The 21,100-nt window shown below is 50.0% G+C and overlaps 2 protein-coding genes across 3 annotated transcripts; one reads left to right on the top strand and one right to left on the bottom strand.

Moving 5' to 3' along the window:
* Positions 1-2,586: 2,586 nt before the first annotated feature.
* On the bottom strand, positions 2,587-10,076 carry GNL1 (G protein nucleolar 1 (putative)). Its single transcript, XM_068960623.1, has 12 exons — positions 9,951-10,076; positions 9,364-9,529; positions 8,869-9,005; positions 8,554-8,705; positions 8,366-8,437; positions 7,210-7,417; positions 6,963-7,058; positions 6,372-6,566; positions 3,832-4,010; positions 3,592-3,754; positions 3,214-3,354; positions 2,587-2,828 (listed from the first exon to the last, which is right to left on the bottom strand). Exons 1-12 carry the CDS (start codon positions 10,021-10,023, stop codon positions 2,587-2,589), a joined length of 1,824 nt encoding a protein of 607 aa, XP_068816724.1. The 5' UTR covers positions 10,024-10,076.
* A 752-nt stretch (positions 10,077-10,828) lies between these two features.
* PRR3 (proline rich 3) lies at positions 10,829-16,163 on the top strand. Of its 2 annotated transcripts, XM_068960899.1 has the most exons (4): positions 11,099-11,279; positions 11,991-12,053; positions 14,334-14,624; positions 14,900-16,163. In XM_068960899.1, exons 1-4 carry the CDS (start codon positions 11,177-11,179, stop codon positions 15,004-15,006), a joined length of 564 nt encoding a protein of 187 aa, XP_068817000.1. In that variant the 5' UTR covers positions 11,099-11,176; the 3' UTR covers positions 15,007-16,163. The 2 variants fall into 2 exon arrangements, with proteins under 2 accessions (XP_068816999.1, XP_068817000.1); XM_068960898.1 differs by lacking the exon at positions 11,991-12,053 and having other exon boundaries at positions 10,829-11,279.
* Positions 16,164-21,100: the final 4,937 nt, after the last annotated feature.

Genomic DNA, 21,100 nt, shown 5'->3' with positions numbered 1-21,100 from the left:
ATGGACAAATGTTCAGTTGGTGAATGGATTCTTGGGGTGATTATAATTCTAGACACCTTACTTAGGTACAATTCAGTACTCACGTACAGCAATTCTTTTATGATTTACATGGTGACATGGAGTAGTATCATTAGTATCTGGCTGTTCTGTTCTTAGAGGGTGCGGTCTATGCCTTGACTCAGTGTTTTTGTCCCAGAACTCAGCATGCCTGACACACATTGTTTTCAACCAATTTTGTTGATTGTTATCAATGAATTACTCTGGACCACACACAGCTACTTTGTCCCAGAACCATGACTGGAACTCAGTCTAGAGAAAGAGAAGCTCAGAAGTTGTTCAACATCTAAATGGAATTACAGCATGAGTAAGTACTAGTTTCTGGCCATCAAGAGAAGAGACTGGCCAGCTGTGCAAACCCCCAGAGCCTGAGACCTCCACAGTCAAGTGTCTCCACAGTGGATATGTCCCAGGAGGGGCGCGAGCACAGGAATCCTGGGACTTTCAGAACTGGACCCCTGGTTTCCTTTGTCCCCTTTTAGTCAGTTTCAACCTCCGGCACTGGTGTTGGGTTATTATTTATCCTTCTCCTCCCAAATCAGTTTGTTGCTAAGATAGTTCTTTTCCCAGTGTTACTTTCCTACAGAGTGAGTACTGATTGGGAAGACTCACTTGCCATCTCTAGCCCCTTGGGGATGTTAGCACTGCTTCCATCCAGGTCTTCAGCATAAAAACCCTCTTCCTTGGCTTCCCCTCCAGCATCAGGTCTCAACTTTCATCTCCACCCCCAGATCTCCCAAATGCTCCTGGTGAAACTCGTAAGACAGAACAAGATAAAGACAAGTGAAGAGATGTGGCACAGAGACAAGGGTATAAATAGAATTCTGATTTTTCTCACTTTTCTCTACTTTTTGAGACAATTCCAATGTCCCCATCCCACCTCCAGCAGTAGAGAAGTCCCCTGAGCTTCCCTGACTATTACGAACCTTCATAGGATGATCAGTAAGGGTCCCCCTTTTTTGGTCAACAGACCTAGCCCTGAGGGTACAAAGTGCAAGATGGGAGACAGGTGGGTTTTTCTCTCCACTGAAACTTTTTCTCTTTTACAGCAAATTGTGGGCAACTTTCGCACACATTCACATGCTGTATTTAAACTCTGCACTGGAATTCAAACTCCAGAGCTTATGTCCTCACTGGGACCAGAGGAGGAGGGAGCTGGAAGAATGACCCAAATATGGGCCACTTCACCTCAGCCTCTTTTGCTTCTGGGGTGACTGGGTCTCTGCTAGAATGAAAAGTAGCCTGAGACCCAGAACCTGAACAGAACGCTTTAGAGAGAGGAATCATACGCCCTCTTTCTCCTCACCCCCACCCCTGACGGCTAACCTATCAAACAACACTTTTTGCTACCACCCAACCCAGACAACATTGTGGCAGCCAATGAACCAAAGCTCATTCTTCCTTTTCTCCAAGAATGAAATCTAGGAGTCCAGCTGCTTGCCTATCAAGGGGGATGTACAGCAAGGCCTAAAGCGCCCTGACTTACAGAAGAGCTGACCTCTGCTGAACTGCGCCTGATATCATAAGATAGCCGAGACCATGCACTGGGTCTCCTTGGCTCCATCCCAAACCAGGGTTAAGTGGGACTCAGGAGGCTGGGTGTGTGCCCTCCCATTTGAATCTAGTAGACCCTTAGTGTTAAAGCTCTATAATGAGACTTAAAACTGCACTTACAGGGCTCTTCTGCTCAGATAAATGTGCACCCCACTTGTTTGCCAGTAATTAACACTACTCGTACACATTTAATTAACATTTTCACAAGCATCAAGTCTTAGCTAAGTATCACCACCAACAGGAAGTTCTAGAATTATACCGTATGAGCCCTAAGGATTTGGAGAACATTATACACCCATCTTAATCCAAAAAGTTGGGTACCTGATTAATGAGGTCTTGATCATGGCCAGGCTGTATATTTAGGTCAGGTCTGTTTGTGCAGCTTTATATGCTCAGTGCTTAGCATAAGTCTAAACACACAGTTGGACCTCAATAAATATTTGTTGAATTTGAATAAATCCTGTTAAAAAAATCTCACTTGGAGACATCAGCTGTGACATCTCTTACTGCTGCTTCTCCCAGAAGTTCCTGGTATAACCCAGGACTGACAGCAGGGGGCGCACAGGGGTTGTTCCAACACCAGAGGGACCCAGCACAAACTCCCAAAGGGGACTGGATTTTGACCAGGCCTCAGAAGCCTGAAGTGACCTCCCCTCCCCATGCTGATGACACAGTTCCTAAGGTAAAGTGGGAGAGTGAGCAGAGGGAGCGGTTTTGGGCCTCAGAACCCACTGAATTAACTCCTAAGAGAACTCTTCTTTTGCAAAGAGAATGCACGAAAAGAGAAGGGAGAAGAGCAGCCAGCCTCCCACAGCTGTCAGCCTGAGACAGCTGCTCTCACCTCAGTCCATCTAGGGAAGGGGCTACAAAGCAGACAATCTTTATTCACAACTGGGGCGGCAGACGGGAGAGACCCCCGGGTCAGTCCAAAAGCAAAGATATTGGGGAGGTGGGGAGATGGAGTAGGGCAGGGACTCAGCACTCGTCCTCGCCCAGCAGGGCATAAGGGTTTCGGGCGGCCAGGCTGGACCCTGGAGCCGAGGTTGGGGTGTCCTCATCCCCTTCCCCCTCCTCATCCGCATCCCGGTCCTCCTCTCCCTCCTCCTCACAGGAGCTGCTCAGCTCTTCCTCTTCCTCCTCCTCCTCGTCACCCGCTGGCCCCACCCTGCCCTGCAAAACCACCAGCTCCATGGTCTCTGGATGGGACTCCCAGGTGCCTGGGGAACCAAAACAGAAAAAGAATGGGGGAGAGTTTTGAGCAAGAAACTAACACCAGGCAAAGATGGGGAAGAGGCAAAGACTAAGAATAACAACCATTTTTATAGCTGCTGGCATTCATTTGTTCACTCATTCATTCACCCTCTCCTGTGCTGGGCACAGAACAGAAGCTTTGCACACATTAACTCCCATCTTGACCACCTCCTTGCCAGGGGCAACTAAGCACCCTGGTTTTGTAGATCGGAAAGTCATCTCAGACTTGCTTAGTCACACAGAGCTGGCCGATGGGGGCAGAATCCGAATCCTCACACAGTGTGGCCACAAAGCCCACACCCTTCTGCCTCTCTTACAGCAGGGGCTGGGGAGGATCACCAGCTGACTGACCTTTCTGCTCATTGTAGCCCGGGGGCTGAAAACACAGGCTGAGGCGGCCGTCCAGTGCCAGCCGCAGGAGGCTGTTGGCTGCTCTGTACACATCGTTTCGGGCGGCTTTTGCTGTCTTGTAACCACGTTTCTCTGCCCAGGCTGGAGGGAGAGAAGGATGGGGATGAAGACCATCAACTGGGCCCAGTCACCATCATCCCACACCCCTAATACAGTCCTTCCAGTTTCTCCCAGAATATTCCAGACCCAAGATCTTGCTGGCCCTGAGACAGGGTCTGTAGGTGACCAGCCAGCTGCCCCATCAGGATGGCAGGACCTCTGAGGAAGGACAGACAGGAGACAGGGCCAGGGGAGGAAAGCCAGGCACGTGGAGCCCACCTTCACAGATGTCCCAGGCACACCAGGGGTGCTCTGCAGAGGGGTCCTCAGCCTCTGGGTGGCGCAGATGGAGCAGAGCCTGCACGGGGATGCGGGAGGCCAGGTAGCCCACAGCGGTGTACGGCTCCTGGATCTGGGCGATAGGGTAGATCCCCGCCAGGACCTGAGGGGAAGTAAGAGCACTCAGCACCTGCCTCTCTCTCTTGCCTTCTCCCCACTGCTGGCCCTCTGCCCTCGTACCTGCAACTGCCTGGGCAGAAGTGAGGGGAATATGAGGCCGGGACAGTCACAGAGCTTCACGGAGGGAGTGAGAAAGTAGGTCTGAAAGTATCGTGTGTGGCCCGGAGTTCTGGAGACACTCACAACCTTCCGGCCTACCAGCCCGTTGATCAGCGAGGACTTGCCCACATTGGGGAAACCTAAGGAAGACAAGGAAAATTAACACTGACAGATCCTTACTCTGACAGGTAGGACACGGTGCTGTAGCTATAGATGAACCGGCAACTAAGGTGCAGAAAGAAAGGACAGACGCGGTATAACGTCAAAAGTTACAAACCAGGCTCTGGCCTCCCAGAGCCAGGATCTCCCAGAGGTTTCCTCCACCCCTCTGTGGTCTTACCCTGGGCCTGTCACTTCACACCTTCCAAATCCCACCTACAAGCACCTCTCTCTCTGCCCAACACCTCATTTTTCCAGCTTACTTATTCTGGATCTTCTATTCCAATGAGCCTCTGACCCTGACCAACATGGGCTCATGCCCTCACCTCCCTTCTTACTCAACTTAGATCCCACGGTCCAGCGCGACAGCCAGTCCCTTTCAAGGAGCTTCAACTCCCTGGCCCTGCCTCTCCCCTTCTTCTTAGTCATATGGCAAAACTCCAGCCTTGTAAAATGCAACTCTGCCCGGTCAGCAGCTGACTGAGGCCAGGCAAAAATGCACCCTGGTGCTGACTGTGCTCTCTTTACAACACACTCACGCACAGCCGGTCCTTGCTATCCACAGGTACCAAACTCCAGGGAGGCTCGTCCCTTATATAAAATGAAACAGTACAGTTAGCCCTCCATAGCCATGGGCTCCTTGATTATACCTCCTCTTGAAAGGGGCTGGGGAGACAACTCTCCTCTGACAACTCCATTTTTCTCTCCCCTTTACAGTAAAACTCTTTAAGACTTGCCTATTTTTTGTCACCACCTCTTCACACCATCTTCTTTGTGACCATAAATTATAACACACACACAAAACATGTAAAACATAAACATGCCTGATGAACCCCCACATCACCCACCCCTGAGCACAGAATGAGTCACTTCCTCAGAGGCCCCATCCCTTCCTTCTCGATCATAACCTTCTCCCTGTGCTCATGGGAGCCTGATCCTGAGGGGAACCGAATTCTGCTGCTTCGCTTTCCTTTCAGTTCCGTGGCCTGTGAATCCTGAACAGTTGGTGCAGTCAATTCTACAGCTTTGGAGCCTTACACAAATGGGACTGTACAGTATGGATGCTGATGTGTCTAGCTCCTTTCTCATACAACTTTACTATGTCATTCCCCATCCTCTCATCCGCCACCCTAATCTGGCTTTCTCTTCTCCACCCACTGAAACCGCTGATCTCCATGTTGCCCAACTTGTTGAGCAAGTCTCTGTTCTTACCGCTCTTGACCTGTCAGCGACAGTCAACACGACTGAGCCCTCTTCTCCTCTCCAAACTTTCTTCATTGCCTGTTGGAACACTCTTTATTTCGTTCTCCTTTGCCCAGCCTCTAAACACTAGCCTAGTCTCTTCTCCATCTGTATCCTCTCCCACATCTCATCCCATCTCATGGCTTTAATCACCATTTATGTCCACTACTGGCTCCCCAAGTTTAAATCTCATTCAAATTCAAATCTCCAGCTCTCTCCTCTAAGCTCTTGGCCCACTGCCTAGTCAACGTCTCCACCTGGGATATTTAAAAAGACTCTCAAACTTAATCTGATTCCCTTCCCCAGTCCCTCCAAATCTGCTCCTCTCCCAGTCTTCCTACTTCGGTGTTCCCGCTGCTCAGTATAAAACTTTGTAAGTCCTTCTTTATTCTTTGCTTTCTTTTATGCAACCCAAGAGAAACTCCTCAGCAATCTTGCGTTGTCTACCTTCAAAATAGATCCTGACCTGTCTCCCCACCTCGGCCTCTGTTCTGAGCAAGTCTCATTTCTCCCCTAGACTGCGACTGCCTCTGACCACACTCTCTGCTTTGTCTTGCCCATCCCTACCATTTACATTCCTTCATCCCCCACTGAGAGCAGAGACAAAGCTCTTAAAGAAGATTCTCTTTACAACAGACTGAAAGAGTTAAGAAAGAACCTGACACTTGCTAAGCTCTTGCTATGATTTATGATGGACTAATTATTACAACTAAAAAACTTAATATGTAAGTTACATAACTGACCACAGCAAGCATCACATAATTCTTAAAATTATTATTATTACTATTATCACTATTTGTTAGACTTTTTAAAACTCTCTTTACACTCTTCTCCCACTTCCTCCCATCCATTCTTTTAACTGAGCATCACTGTCCTCATTTTTCAAATCAGAGTCACTGAGACTGAGAGTTGGAAGATCCCTTGCTCGAGATCAATAAGCTAAGAAGGCAAACTTAACTCAGGTGTCCTGTGATCATTCTGCCAATGGGAGACAGCCTCCTCGGGCCTGAGAGACCTTGGAGCCTAGAGGAACCTGACCACCTTCTCTGTTTCCCAAATACTGAAACCCTGTGCCTCCCAGGCAGCCGCTGCTTCCTTACCCACACAGCCAATAGTCGCCACCCCGTCCTTGTAGCGCTCCCGCGCAGGGCCCGTCGGCTCCATCGCAGAGTCAGTCTGCTGCTCCACCAAGACGGCCGGCCCGTCCTCCTCCTCCTCCTCCTCCCCGGAGCCGCTACCCCAGGTGGCCCCGGCCACATCCCGGGCAATCTTCTCCCGCCAGCTGCTCAGGTCCACTGTGCAGGGAAGGAGAAAGAGGAGGTGGTTCTCCCCAGGGCCGCTGCCCATGATGATGGAGACCATGCTCTGCACAGCCGAGGTAAATGGCGCCCTCTGCATCTCGCAGAGCCAAGCTGCCTAACAGCAACCTCCCCAGCCTTCGCTTGACCCCACCCCAGAATCAGGGGCATTTCTGAGTTTCTAAAAAGCACCAGCAAGACTGAAGGCAGTCAGCCACAGGGGCTCCTGCCTCCCTGCTGCCTCTCTTGTCCTACCAAGTCAGGCAGCTTCCTCTCCTGGCCCTCCCTGTGGCCTCTTGCCTGAGCTGATACTAGAGGGAAGGTATGCAAAATGATTCGGGGCCCTGGGTAACCCCCACTGGCCCCCATACCTCCCCTGGAAGGGGCACATACCTTTCCCCGCAGTGATGGCTTCACAGGCTCTCAGCAGCTGCTCTGGCCCCAGTGCCCGAGTCCATCCTCTTCCCCGCCTCCGACTCTTCTTCATGACTGAGATCAAAGGGTGCAAAAGCATGAGCTCACCCCATGCGGCTCAGGTACCCTCTCTCTCCCACCACCCTCAGACCCCAGATCAGGTCCTCCCCTTTTGTCCCCTGCCCCCCCTACATCTCCCACACTGCCCTCCTCACTGCCCACTCACCACTGCTAGGGTCCTGTGGGGTGCGGGGATCCCGAGGGAAAGAGGTGAAAAGAACAATGTGGAGCTGGGGATAGTGTTGATGGAAATAATGCTTCCAGGCAACCACGAGAGCTGGCGGGGCCAGATCCACCTTGTTCAGGACAAGCACCAGGGCCAGCCCAAGCTCTCCAGTCACGTACTCGTAAAGTGCTGGTGGGAAATTCACAACCTGGAACAGGATATAAGAGGAGGGAGTGATGCAAGGTCAACCCAGAGTTCTCTGCCTACAGTGCCCTACTCACCAGGCACAGCTTGGAGAGAAGACCCGGGTGGTAGCAGATTCTGGGGCAACAAGGATAGATCAGCCAAACTGAACTAGGGAGACAAAGCAGCAGTGAGCATCACCTGTATGTCTGTCTCTGGGCATTCCCTGTGGGCCCGATTAGGGATGGTAAACAGCTAAAAACAAGGAAGCGGACCTAGCAATCGGGGATAAATGCTAGGATCACTCACAGGGATGAGGACTGGGATAGAAATTAGTATCTATTTTTACACACACATCTGTCTGCATGTGTACACAAGCTTATGTGTCGGCATGCACGTGTGAAGTTTGCATTGAGCACATGTAGTTAAGTGAGTGTGTGAATGCACACGTATGTCTCCGACTATGTAGAGGTGTATGTGTACATGTTAACGATCTCCAACCTAAATATCCACACAGACTTCAGACCTCCCTTTCTCCCCCTGGAGAACAACAGTGAAGCAGCACAGCCAGATCCCAGGAGAGCCGTCCAGCAGCATGTCTAGAGCCTTAACCACTACCCTAGCATCCCAAGTGAGGCTGAGTTCTGTAGTGACTCATATGGCAGGGAAGCCCACTTCACAGACTCCCCTGGAGCTCCACACTGAGACTTCCTATTAGCTCTGGTGTGCTAGGAAACAGGAACAGTTTTCCATCAAAGGATTAAAGAACAGGAGAGGCAGTTGGCCAGAGGAGGAGTGACAGGCTCTGACACTGATGAATAAAGACTGAGTTCCCAACTGCAGACTTCAGCAGGGTAGAGGAGACTGGAAAGGAAGGGATTACATCTCTGTCTCCCAACTACTGCCTCTGCCCTTTACCCCACCAGAACCTCCCTCCCTCCTGCCTCTTGCCCACCCTCATCCCAGGACTCACTGGATGTCGGATATCAGTAATCAGCAGAACAATATCAGACATCTCTAACACTCGCCACAGCTGCCTCCATGTCTGAAAAGACAAAATCAGTGAAAGAGAACTTGAGCCCAGCGTCACTCTTCTGCCTGACTCAAACCAATTTGGCCATGGGTGACTATGCCCCACTCCTGTCCCCACTCTAGTCTCACCTCCAGATTGTGCTCAAAGTAGCTGAGTTTCTCAGAGGTGTAAGCCCCATGAATCTTCCCAAGATACTCCTGGAAGCTCCGTTCCTCCTGGCTCATCAGTTGCTCCTTAGACATCTCATAGCTCCAAGGAGGACGTCGGGGAAAGTCCAGGACTGAGTAATCAAGAAAAAGTTCAAATAAGTTTCGGGATAGTTTCAAGACTCAAGGGTGCATTTCTCAGACCCCTTCTTCCTCCCAGTCGGCTCTTACTCTTCCTAACTCCTTTCCCCAGCCCACTGCCTGTCCCAAGCATCCAGGCGCTGAGCTCTCACTCACCAGAGCCGGGCTGGTAGACCTCCCGGATGTCCAGCTCCAGCAGCTCAGCACTGACGGGCTGTAGCACTTGCTCCCGGGCAGCTCTCTTTCTCCTCTCCACTTCCTCCCGGCTGTCTCGCTCAAAATGCAGCCGGTATCTAACAGGGAAGGGACCACAGCATCCATCGCAATCCTTGGCCCACAAACTCTTCTCTCCAGACTTCAAGTCTCGCTTCTCAGCCGGCCCTCCCCCAAATCTCTTTCGTGCAACAACAGGCCTTCCCCTAAGTTTCGTCCAGAAACAGCCGAACTCTCTCCAGGCTCTGCGGAAGGGAAGATTGTAGCCCGCTCCACAAGCTTCCCTTGTGCCCTAGCGGCCCATGGAGAACCGTGGCATCCCAGCCCTCCCCCAATCTCCAGTTTCAAGCCTCCACCAGCAGCAGCCTGCTTTCCCCCAACGCTCTGACTTCCGGGTAGGCGGGGAAACTTGGGCCAGAGCCCCCCACCCACTCTCACCGATTTGGGTCATAGCCTCGCGGGCCCAGCCCTTGGGAAGGTTGCTGGTTGAGCCTGCGGATGTGATGGGTCACAGACTCCCCGTCCGAGGTGTCGGTCTGCTCCTCCCGCCGCTCTCGGCTCCCGCTGCGGCTGTTGGAACTGGATCGCAGCCCATCTTGAAGCCCTGCCGGGAGGAGCCGGTGACGCCAGTGCTGGCCAGTTCTCAGGGGCCAAAAGACCCCCTCCCCGGTCGGCCTGGCTCCTCCCCACACCACCGCACTTCTTTTGAGACCGGGCCCTCCCACCTACTCTGCCCAGGACCCTCCCGGATGTGCGTGGGGGGAGGCACTCCTCCTCCTCCAGGGATCTGCGGGGATGGCGCCCCGTTGGAGCTGGAGGGATTCCCCTCCCCCAACTCTCCATCCTTCCCCACCCCTTCCAGATGTAGGGGGCTGCGGTGAGGGAATCCCCTCCGCGGTCGCCCACGCGCGTCGGCACGCGGCCGCCACCCCCTCCCACGCCTCCCAGAGGTGAGGCGGGCACACCCCTCCTTCCAGATGTGCGGGAGTCCGAGCCCCGCCCCCTCCTCTGGCTCCCGCACTGACCTCTCTTCCGCTCCCGCTTGTCCTGCAACTGCTTTTTCTTCTGCTTCACGCTGAAAGGCTTCTTCCTCGGCATGGCCCGGACCAGTCACCTGGCCCGCCCTCCGCCGAGCTCCCGCCGCCTCAACTGACTCCCCCCGGGGCAGCCCCCGCCGCAAGGGCCCGGGACCCTGGAGGGGGCGGGGCTGAAGGTGACGTCAGCGGGCGGGCCCGGCCGCTGCGCCCGGGCGGCCCGGGTGGAAGACAACGGGGAAATACAGTCACTTCCCAGTGAGAACGAGGCGAGAGGATGATGCAGGGTAGGCTACCCGCACGTGAGAGCCAGTGGCACGGAGAGAGCGCTGCGGCGGCGAGGAAGGAGGCGCGCGTGGGAGGATCGGGCTAACTTCGTCACGGACGCTACCAACTCGCCTTCAGAGGAGGGGGGACGCGTGTCATCACTACCTTGCGCGCCGGGGAGAAGCTACCACTCACCTGGAGGGGGCGGTGGAGCGGAGGGCGGGTCCTACCACCTGGGGAGAAAGGGGCGTGGACGCGCATAAGCTACTTTACCAATCCTCCAGCTGGGCCTTAGAGGAAAGGCGCGACTGCGCATCCCGGGAAGGAAGCAGAGTTACTGAACTACACTGGGGGCCGGGTCAGAGGTCTTGAAGGGCGGGTGGCGGTCTGGAGAGCCCTGGGCAGCGCCCTGCTGGGACCCAAATTCCTTGTGGGAACGATGATAAGGAGCAGGCTTACAGATCATAAATGCAAGCGCCGCCGAGGAGAGAAACCCAGGTGGGACAAGGATTTTGGGAGGGAGGTCATAGGGCACCAAGTTGTGCCTGCAGCTGTTACCATAGAAACCGGGGACCGGATATGGCGATCTCAAGATGCGACAGCCTTCTCTTCTCAGGCCTTCTGGCCCGAGAGTCTGTCGACTCTATGGCAGGCTGTGAGGAGCAGCCGGTTGTGGATTTTTTTTCAGCGAGGGGAGGAGCGAGCAACTTTTTCAAAGCGTTTATAGCAACGCAGCAAAGGAAAGGTTTGAGATTGCTGCCCTGCCTGGCAGAGACTGCGGGAGGCGGCTGATGCGAGAAGAACCGCACAAAGATTCTCCGCAGCCTTCCGGAAGTGAAATGGCGGGAGCCTCAGCCTGTGTCCACCCCCCCCGGAAGCGGAAACAGAGTCCCAGCGTGCCCCTTCCTCACTGCCCTCCAAATCCCGCTGCAGCCATTGCCGCAACCACGATGCCGAAACGAAAGAAGCAGAATCAGCAGCAGCAGCTGCAGCAGCAGCCCCCACTGCCAGAGCGGGATGAGACTGGAGACGAGGAGGATGGGAGCCCCATCGGTGAGGAGCCCCGGAGGGGTGCGCACATGCCTGTCACCCTGTCGAGGCGAAGGGTTAGAGGCTGAAAAGATGCGGGGGAGAGGGGTCTAACGGGAGGAAGGGCGCACGCGCTGGGGCGGGGGCCAGGGGGGAAGCCTGTGTGGGATGGAACACTAAATGAGTTCTCTTTCTTGAATCCTCATCTTCAAACTGGCCTCTAAACCTTTCTAAAGAAGGGAGAGGAGATAAAGAACTTATGTGCGCAGCCGCAAAACGTCAGAGGGAGAGGAGCCCTAGAGAAGTTGCAGATTGCGATGACTGGGATGACAGTTTGTGACCACACTTGCATGGGGAAGGTGGAAGTAGAGCTTTCTGTGAACTCCTTGCGGATAGGGTTAAAGGAGAGGTATCTGACTGGCCAGCAGTTACAGAGAGGGATTGGTTTTATCTCTGGAGTCACTTGGGATCTATTGGATAGCAACAATGTAAGAGAGAGAGAAAGTTTGTAGGTATCGTTTTCTCATTATACGCCGTGACAGGGCTGAGTCTCCACTTTGCAAATCCTGAAAATGCTTTGGAAATAGATGGGCGTCAGAACCCATAACACTGGTGAGAATATACCTGGCTTTACTGGTTAGATTAAGAAATGAGTAATAGAAGGAAAGCATATAAGAACAGGATCATCAGTTTTTTAGTCCATTCTGATGACCATATTTTCATGTCTACTCTTAGGACCACCCAGCCTTCTGGGCCCTCCCCCCATGGCCAATGGAAAGCCTGGTGACCCCAAGTCAGGTGAGAAGAAAGGGGCCCTGATCCTTTGATTAGGTCGTGAAAAGGGAGCAAGGGAGGGACTAAAACCCACAAGGGATGTAAAAAAAAGATCAAGAATTCGGTACTTAAATGAAAAACTCAATGCTGTAAAATGACAGTTCTTCCAAAATTGACCCATAGATCCATTGCATTCCCACTTATAATCCCTACAATGTTTTTGTAGAAACAAGCATTCTGCATTATTATATGGAAATGCAAAGGATCAGGGTGAGAAATTGCAAAGACAATTTTTTAAGGGGAAGGGCTTACTCTGAACATCAAGACTTATCTTAAAGCTGTAGCAGTTATGGCAGTGTGGTATTGGCCCAAAAAGAGACATATAAATTAACAGAATGGCATAAAGAGTCCAGTAACAGGCCCACACACATACGGTTATTTCATTCTTGAAGATGGAATTGAAATAGTGGCCTTTTTAGCAAATCATGGCAGGTTAATTGGATATTCATGGGCAAAGAAGTAATTTCAGAAAACAAATGTATTTCATGGTCTTAAAGTAGATTAGAGTTTTTAAACAGACAAGCAACACACTAAGCATAAAGGAAAAATAAACTGAATTACATTAGAAAATACAAACTTCTACTAATCAAATCACATCATTAAGTTAATAGGAAGCCATAGAGTAGAAGATACTTGCAACAGATATAACCAGTAAAGAGTTAAAATCTTGAATATATAAAAAAACTCTCTGACAATGTTAGAAAAGTGGGCAAAAGACTAGAACAGCCACCTAATAAAAACTGAGATCTAAATGGCCAAAAACATGAACAAGAACACAGCATCGTTAGTCATCAAATAAGGGCAAGATAAAAGCATATAACTTGGAAACCAAACCTTTTGTGTACTGTTGATGGGATTATAAAGTGGTGAAACCACAATGGAAAACAGTATGGAGATTCGTCAAAAAATTAAAATAGAACTACTATGTGATCTAGCAGTTCCACTTCTGGGTGTTTACCGAGAAGAGTGGAAAGCAGGATCTTGAAGAGGGAGTCACACCCCATGTTCATAGCAGCACTATGCACAGTAGACAAGATATGGAAGCCACCAGATGCCCATCGATGGATGATGGGTAAACAAAGTGTGGTATAATCATGTAATGGAATGTGATTCTGCCCCTCAAAAGAAGAAAGTCCTGTAGCAGGCCACAGCGCCGATGAACCTTGACGCTAAGCCAGTCACACAAAAAAAGTGCTGTATGGTTCCACTGATCTGAAGTATATAAAGTAACTAAATTCATACTAACAGAAAGTAGAATGGTACTTGCCAGAAGCTCCGGGGAGGAGAGGGAAAGAGTTGTTTAGAAGCTACTAAGTTTCAATTTTGCAACATGAAAAGTTCTGGAGATCTGTTTTCCAATAACAAGAATTTACTTAACACTACAGAGATACACACTTAAAGTACTAAAGTGGAAAGTTTTATGTTAGTTACAATCACAATTTCAAAACAAAACACCGCTTTTCACACCCACCAGAATGGCAAAGATGAAAAAGATTGTTACCAAGTGTTGTCAAGGAATAACAGCTTGTTTGTGGTGGTAGTGGGAGTGTGAATAGGAACAACCCAAGTTTCGAGTTTCTTAAACGTAAGCATACATATATTCAAGGATCCAATAATACCTCTACCACGTATATACTCAACAAAAATGCATCCACGTGTGTATCGAAGACTTATATAAAAATGTTCATAGCAGCATTTTTTTTGTTATATCCCCACACTATAACAAATGTGGAATCTAGTAGCATGTCCACCATCAGTAGAATGGCTAAAGCAGTTGTGCATACGTGTAGTGGAATACCACACTGCAGAGAAAATGAAGGAACTCCTGCTACGAGCAACCTGGATGAAGCTCATAAACACTATGTTGAACCAAAGGATCCAGACAGAAAAGAATGCAGACTGTATGATTTCCTGTACCGCAGAGTTCAAAAACTAACCTATGGTGATAGAAGTCACGACAGCTGTTACTTTGGGGGAGGAGGGTGGGGTAGTAGGGGAGGAGGGACACAAGAAGGTGGGGCTTCTGAAGGGCTAGTAAGGCTCTGTCCCTTCTCTAGCCTGTCTTAGTGGGAACACAGGTGTGTTTACCTTGGTAATAATTGAGTTATGGACTTGTGTATTTCTGGTGTATATATTGTACTTCAATAAAACGTTTTTAAAACAAAATCAGGGTTGCATTATCTGTATTAAGCTGGCCATTGATGATCTTCCCGTGTCTCTCTCTGTCTCTGTCTGTCTCTTCAGCTTTTCACAGAGGTCCTCCGGGATCAAGGGGACCAATGATCCCACCACTGCTGAGTCTCCCACCTCCTCCCCGGGGCAGAGGCCCAATTCGGGGAGGCCTAGGCCCCAGGTCTGGCCCATATGGTCGTGGTTGGTGGGGGGTCAATGCCGAGCCTCCTTTTCCTGGACCAGGCCACGGGGGTCCTTCCAGGGGAGGCTTTCACAAAGAACAGAGAAATCCTCGAAGGCTCAAAAGCTGGTCTCTTATCAAGAATACCTGCCCACCCAAGGATGGACCCCAGGTTATGGAAGGTGAGGTCCATTTTTTTATGCCTGCACACATTTAATACCCATCACTCCCAGAGCGACCTCATGCCTAGAATATCCATGGCTCTTGTGCTTTGGGTTGTCCTTTGTCCTTTTGGAGTAGGAGTAGCCCTGAATGTTTTTTCTCCCTCGAGAAAGTCTGTCATTCCATAATACCTGGAAATGGTAGCAAGTAGGAAATCTGACCACCTTCTCTGTCTCTGCTTTTTAGATTTGTTTGTTCTTACATTTTAAACTGCCCAACTTTTGCTTGTTCACAGACAAATCTGACCGCCCCGTCTGCCGACACTTCGCCAAAAAGGGCCACTGTCGATACGAGGACCTCTGTGCCTTCTACCACCCGGGCGTCAACGGGCCCCCGCTGTGAGGCCGCCTCCCCACCCAGACTGGAAGGGGCCCCCGGCCTGGCGGCCACGTTCTCCCCTGCGGCCCTGTGCTGGCCACCGTGAGGCTGTTCCTTGCGCCACCCCCAGTCAGTGACGCCCACCCCCCTCACCGCCCCCTCCCACTGGGGGCCCAGAGTTGTGTTCCAGGACTGGTGTGCGGTGTGCACTCTTCTGACCCAGCCTCCAGAGCCATCTCCAGGACCGCCCCTGCTCCGTTCGGCTGCCTCCTGGGTCCTCCTGCCCCTCGCCGGCTGACTGCGGAACAGGAAACCTCTTTGGTGCTGTTTCTTGGGCATCTGTCCACCCAGCCCCCGGTATCGCCCTGGATTCCTGAGAGCCCTGGAGCAGGTTCCTACCGTTCCCTCCTCGCTGCTTGTTTTTAAGTCCTTTCCGTGTGACACCCCTGCCCCAGCGTGGTCAGCGGCCCTGTGACGCCCGCCCGGTTGGCTGACCTGGGGTCAAGTGTGGATGACTGGTGCAGAGTCACTTCCCGAGAGGCCACACTCCCCGCTCTTGGATCTGGTAGTTCTGCGTCAGTAGCATGATCCCCACCGCTGTGGTCTGTGCTCACTGTGCTTTGTGAAACGCTGCATCCCCCTGCCCCCCACCCCCATAGCCTTTCTCAGTGTCCGTGGCATTTTCGTGACTTCCCAACACTAGAGTAAGTTTTTCTGCCAAAATGTGTGGGGCCGTTGGTGCCGCCTAGACTTTCCCCACCCCCCAACGAGGAAGAACTGTGAAACTCCACAAGACCGCCTCCCTGGTCGTCTCATCCTCCCCGTGTCGGTTTCTCGGGATTGACACAGGCCCGAGAGATGTCGTCTGAAGGCTCAGATGGGCCTCTCCTCTCTCCAGCCCATCTTAGTTAGACTGCATCATCGTGAGGCCACCAGCCGTTTCATTTGAATTCCGTGAATCTCCACCTGGCCAGTGGGTGGAACTCGGACAGTACTGTCGCCCTCTTCCAACCTTCTTCCCCTGCATCCCTGGCACTGGTTGTTTTCTGTGAAAACGGCAGTGAACAGGTTCAGTTTTGAACTGGCCCTGAGGAAATGGGTCAGGAGTTGTGTGGGCAAGAGGGAGGGATGAGAGCCGTTGGAGAACTGAGAATGAATTTTTTTTTAACATTTTTTTATATTAGTAATAAATGCAGTGGAAACAAGCATTTTCTTTAATCCCTGTGTTGCGGCCATCTCTCGAAGTGCAGAGGAGGCTGGGAGTCAGTGTATGCTTCACTTAGAATGTTGACATGTTTTTCCCAGTCTGAAGAAACCATCGGGGCCCCTTACCCTGTGGAGATCAACCGGACCAGCTGCATTATATTCAAGGGCTAAGTTTTGTTGGAGAAAGGAATGGCCTGTCCATGGAGTCATTTTTAAACATTTTACCTGTGTTTATGGTTATAGAGTGGAGGTGGCAAAGCAGTCTTTGAGCAAATACTGGTAAGAGTGCCTGTGGGCCAGGCAGCATACAAGACACTATAGCAATAACGGAGAGCCAAAATCAATGAATTTAAAATCTACAAGAGGAGACATGTTCGTCAAGTCACAAATATGTGTAAAGTACCTGTCAAAAGTGCTGTGAAGAAGCGAGACGTGGGGGAATACATAACGATTCTGGGGAGGTGACAGCTGAGACAAGCTCTGAGGACAAGCAGAAGGCGAGGTGGGAAAGCAGAATCTGGGCAGAGGTGTTGCTAAGAGGAGATGGGAAGAGTGGGAAGTCAGGGAGAAGGAAGAGGAGCTAGCACTCAGGGCCATCCAGGATGTGAGGATGTGGGTCATAAGACAGAAGCCTTTGAAGAGCCTGTGATACCTGCCTTTTTAGGCAGGTGAGTATCATAGATTGGTTTTACAAAAAGATCACCTTTGTATGGAGCTGGCCAGCTTGGAAACGGCATTAGCAAGTTGAGTAGTCTGAGCAAGTTGTGGTATGGACTTGGGTAGCGGAATGGAAGAAAAGTGGACATTTGGAAATAGGTCAAAATGAAAGTATTTTAGATTTCTGAGGGTTGTTGGCTTGCATAACCAAGTGCTGTTTGAAAAGACAGTGGAAGAAACAGGTCAAAGGCCACCAACTTGCTTTTGGAATGGTCAAATCTGAGCTGCTTTTTAAGACATCCAAGGATGGAGACAAAATAAGTAGTTGGATATACAGGTTCGGTACTCAGATTAAAACTAGAGACATTAAGTTATCTGCATATAGGTAGTGGTTGAAGCTATGAGCATCAGTACACTTGTTCACTTTGTAAATATTAAGCACCTGTGATGGCCCAGTGTATCAGTTTTAAGTTCAGTTGTGACAGAAACCAAAATTAGTCTTAAAGCAAGATTGGAGTTTATTTTTCTCACAAATCAAGGGACAGTGCAAAGCATGTATGACAGTCATGCCACCAGGCCCTTGGGCATTCATTCAGAACCCTTGCTCCCCCCACTTCTCAACCCCGTGGTTCTTGGGGCCAAATCCTCCTATTCACAGTCTGAAATGAAGCTCTAGCTCACTTGAGCCTCAGGATGGAGGAAAGGCAGAGGAAATTACCTGCAAGCTAACATTCAGCTCTCTAACTTCTATGTCATTGGCCATAAGTCAGTATGTCCTATGGCCTATAATACTCAGCTCCAGCAAGGCTTGAAGAGTACTCTTTATCCAGGCAGCCATGTACTAACCAGCAAACTCTTGGCCCTTCAGCAGGTGAAAACATTAGGGAAGGGCAAACATCCTCTGCCAGCCCTCCCTGCTAGAGTTAGGGTGAGAGATAGAGAATGGGACAGTAAAAGTGTCAGTGTCCTCCGGCCAAGGACCAAACAGCGACCACCTCTAGTTAAACAGTTGGGTTTTGTCACCTGCAGAGATCTTATAAAAGAGAGAATTAAAAATGACAGGATGAGGGTTTGTGTTACGTGATTCGGGGGAAGATTCAAGGAAGAGGGGGATCTAGATTGAGCGCTCCCAGGAAGTGGGGACAACTCTATGACTGCACATCTTAGTACCATTTTAATACCGTTGTCTCTTAGGGTATAGGGAGCACTGGTTCCAGGACCCCTTTATGTGCCAACATCCAAGGATGCTCAAGTCTCTTGGGTAAAATGGTATAATATCTGTGTGAAACCTGCACACATCCTCTCCTATACTTTGTCATCTCTGGATGAGTTATAATACTGAAAATGTAAATGTCATGTAGATAGTTATAAATTCAATGTTAAATGCTATGTGAATAGTTGCAAATGTGCAGCAAATTTAGTTTTGCTTTTTGGCACTTTCTGGAGTTAATCTTCTCCCCTAATATTTTAATTCTAGGTTGCTTTAATCTGAATATGTGGAACCTGCAGATACAAAGCCTCTTCTTGAGGGGAGAGATGAAATATGGCTGAAGCTGTAATTGGAAAAAAAAAAAAAAAGGCAGCCACTCCTCATTTTAGCTGAGAGGTACTTGTTCAGAATTTATGGTTTCCACAGTTACCTTGTTTTTGTCTTCGATTAGAAAAGATGACAGTCTTTATCTTACTTCATCACAGTCACAGGTTGGCCTTGCCTGACTTGGATGTTCTGTGAGGTTATGACCAGTGCAAGAGCACCATGGCCTAGATATGAGGGCCAGACCAGCTGCTAGCAACACCAAGGCCTACCTGCCAGGGTCAAGTCAGTTTCCAGTTGTCAGGCACTGTTTTTCTCAAAAACAAACAAATGAGTAATTACAGGTTGTGGTTAATGATATAAAGAATATGAATGGGGCACTCTATAGAGACTAATGGTTGGGAGCCAGTGGTGGTTAGGATAGACCTTACTGAGGAATCTGTAGCTGAGATCACCTGGAGGAGAGTGTCAGATGGGGAGAGCAGAGGGCCCAGGACTTAGCCTAGAGGACAGCTGGCATTCAATGGCCAGGAGAAGAAGGACAAGAGTGACCTGACCAAGAGGAGGGATAGTCAGAGAGGCGGGGTGAGAATGTGTCGTTGTCTGGTTGCTAGCCCTGCGCCAGGTACCATGCTAAGTTCCCGATACGTATTGTCTTATTTAAGCCTCACGTTCATCTAATGAATACTTAGTGCCTACTCTGAGCCAGGCACTGTTTTAGGAGCTCAGGATATATCGGTGAAAAAGGCAACATTTCTGCGCATATGGTGTTTATAGTTTGGTGAAGATGGTAGACAATAAATACGTATATAATTTCAAGAAATACTTTGAAGACAAAGTGAAAGGAGAGGTTGGAGAGTGACAGGTGGAAGAGAACAGGTCAATACTACAATAGGTAGTGGTTTTTTGAGGAGATAGCCTACGAATAGAGGCAGAAATTAAGTGAGGAAGCAACCATATGAGTATCCTGAGCAAGTGCATTCCAGGCATAGGGAACAGCAAGGGCCAAGGCCCCGAGGCAACAGTGAGTTTGAGGGATTTGAAGTAGAAATAGAAGGCGAGTGGGTCTAGACTGGGCGATGAGATCAGGAAGTTCAGCAGGGGCTAAATGATACAAAGCTGCGGCAAAGCGTTTGGATTGTGTGTGTGTGGAGGGGGGTGGGCTGTGCTGGCTCTTTGTTGTGGGCTTCGTATCCTTTCAACATGTGGAATCTTAGTTCCCTGACCAAGGATCAAACTAGAGTCCCCTGCATGAAACTGGATTCTTAACCACTGGATCATTCTGCGTGGACATGCACCGACCGCTCTGAAAGGCCCAGGGTGTTCTGAAAAAATGATTTATGTTTTAAAACTACCATTAACTGTAGGTTGGAAGGATAAACTAGAGAAGGAGAATGACAGCAGGGAGAACAGGTATGAGGCCACTTTGGTGGTCCGGAGGAAAAAGACGATGTAGAGGTCGAGAGAAGTAGGAAGATTTGGGATATGTTTTAAAGTCTCAGTTGATAGCATCTCCTTCTAGTTGCTCACACCAGAAGTCTTGAGGTCATCCTTAGTTTTTTCTTTTTTTTTTGGTCACACCTGATGTCTAGTTCATTAACAAAGCTTGCTGGCTCTTTTTGTCAAATATATTCAGAAACCAGCCATCTTCACTACCTCCACTACTACCACCCTGGTTTGAACCTTCACCAACACCTCCAAGAGGTCACTCTGCTTCTGCCATTTCTCCCATCTCATGCCCCTCCATCAGTGTGAACCCAAAGTCATCCTTCTAAAATATAGGTCAAGTCAGGTCACTCCTCTGCTCAGAACCTTGTAATGATTTCCATTTTAGTCAAGAGTAGAAACCCAATGATCTGAAAACCCCTTTCCAGTTCACAGCCTGCTTTCCTTCTCCATTTGCCTCTCCGGCAATCCTTGCTCATTCCTACCACTAGAGCCGCCTTGGCCTCCTTGCTGTTTGTTCCGCAGATAACGCCAAGCACACTGCTTCTACAAGGCACCACACTAGCTGTTCCTTATACCAGAATGCTCTTCTGGAAGTCCTCGTGGCCAGAGCTCTCACTTTCTTCAAGAATTTGCTTGCATTTCACATCACTGAGGCCTCATGAAGTCTATTTAGTGCTGAAACCTGCCTTCCTGATACTTTTTACCTTGATGTATATTTTAGCATAGTAGTAACTCCTCTGCTAGAAATGTAAGCAGAAATCTTCATTTTATTCAGTGATATCCCAAAGGCCTAAAAGAGTGCCTGGCACATACTATGCACTCAGTATACTTTTGAATGAATGACTGAGGCAGACATGGCTTGCTGATGAGGAGCGGGAATGGAGAAAGGATGACCTTTTAGTTTTGGCCTCAGTAACTAGATGAAAGATAGTGTAATTTCTTGACATGGGGAAACCTGGAAAAGATACAGCCTTGAGGAATAAACATAAGAGCTCAGGGACTTCCTTGGTGGTCCAGTGCTTAAGAATCCACTGGACAATGTAGGGGTTTGCTCCCTAGCCCAGGAGGATCCCACATGCCACAGGGCAACTAAGCCCATGAACTACTGAGTCCCCACAACTACTGAGCCTGCCCTCTAGAGCCTGTGAGCCATAACTACAGAAGCCTGCATGCCCTGGAGCCTGTGCTCCACAGCAAGAGAAGCCATCGAGAAACCCGTGCACGACCAGGAAGAGTAGCCCCCACTCGCCACAACTAGAGAAAGCCCTCACG

Source organism: Capricornis sumatraensis, chromosome 22, assembly GCF_032405125.1.
Source record: "Capricornis sumatraensis isolate serow.1 chromosome 22, serow.2, whole genome shotgun sequence".
Lineage (NCBI taxonomy): Eukaryota > Metazoa > Chordata > Mammalia > Artiodactyla > Bovidae > Capricornis > Capricornis sumatraensis.
Note: the sequence above shows the minus strand (reverse complement) of the source record. Positions and strands in the feature narration are given on the sequence as shown.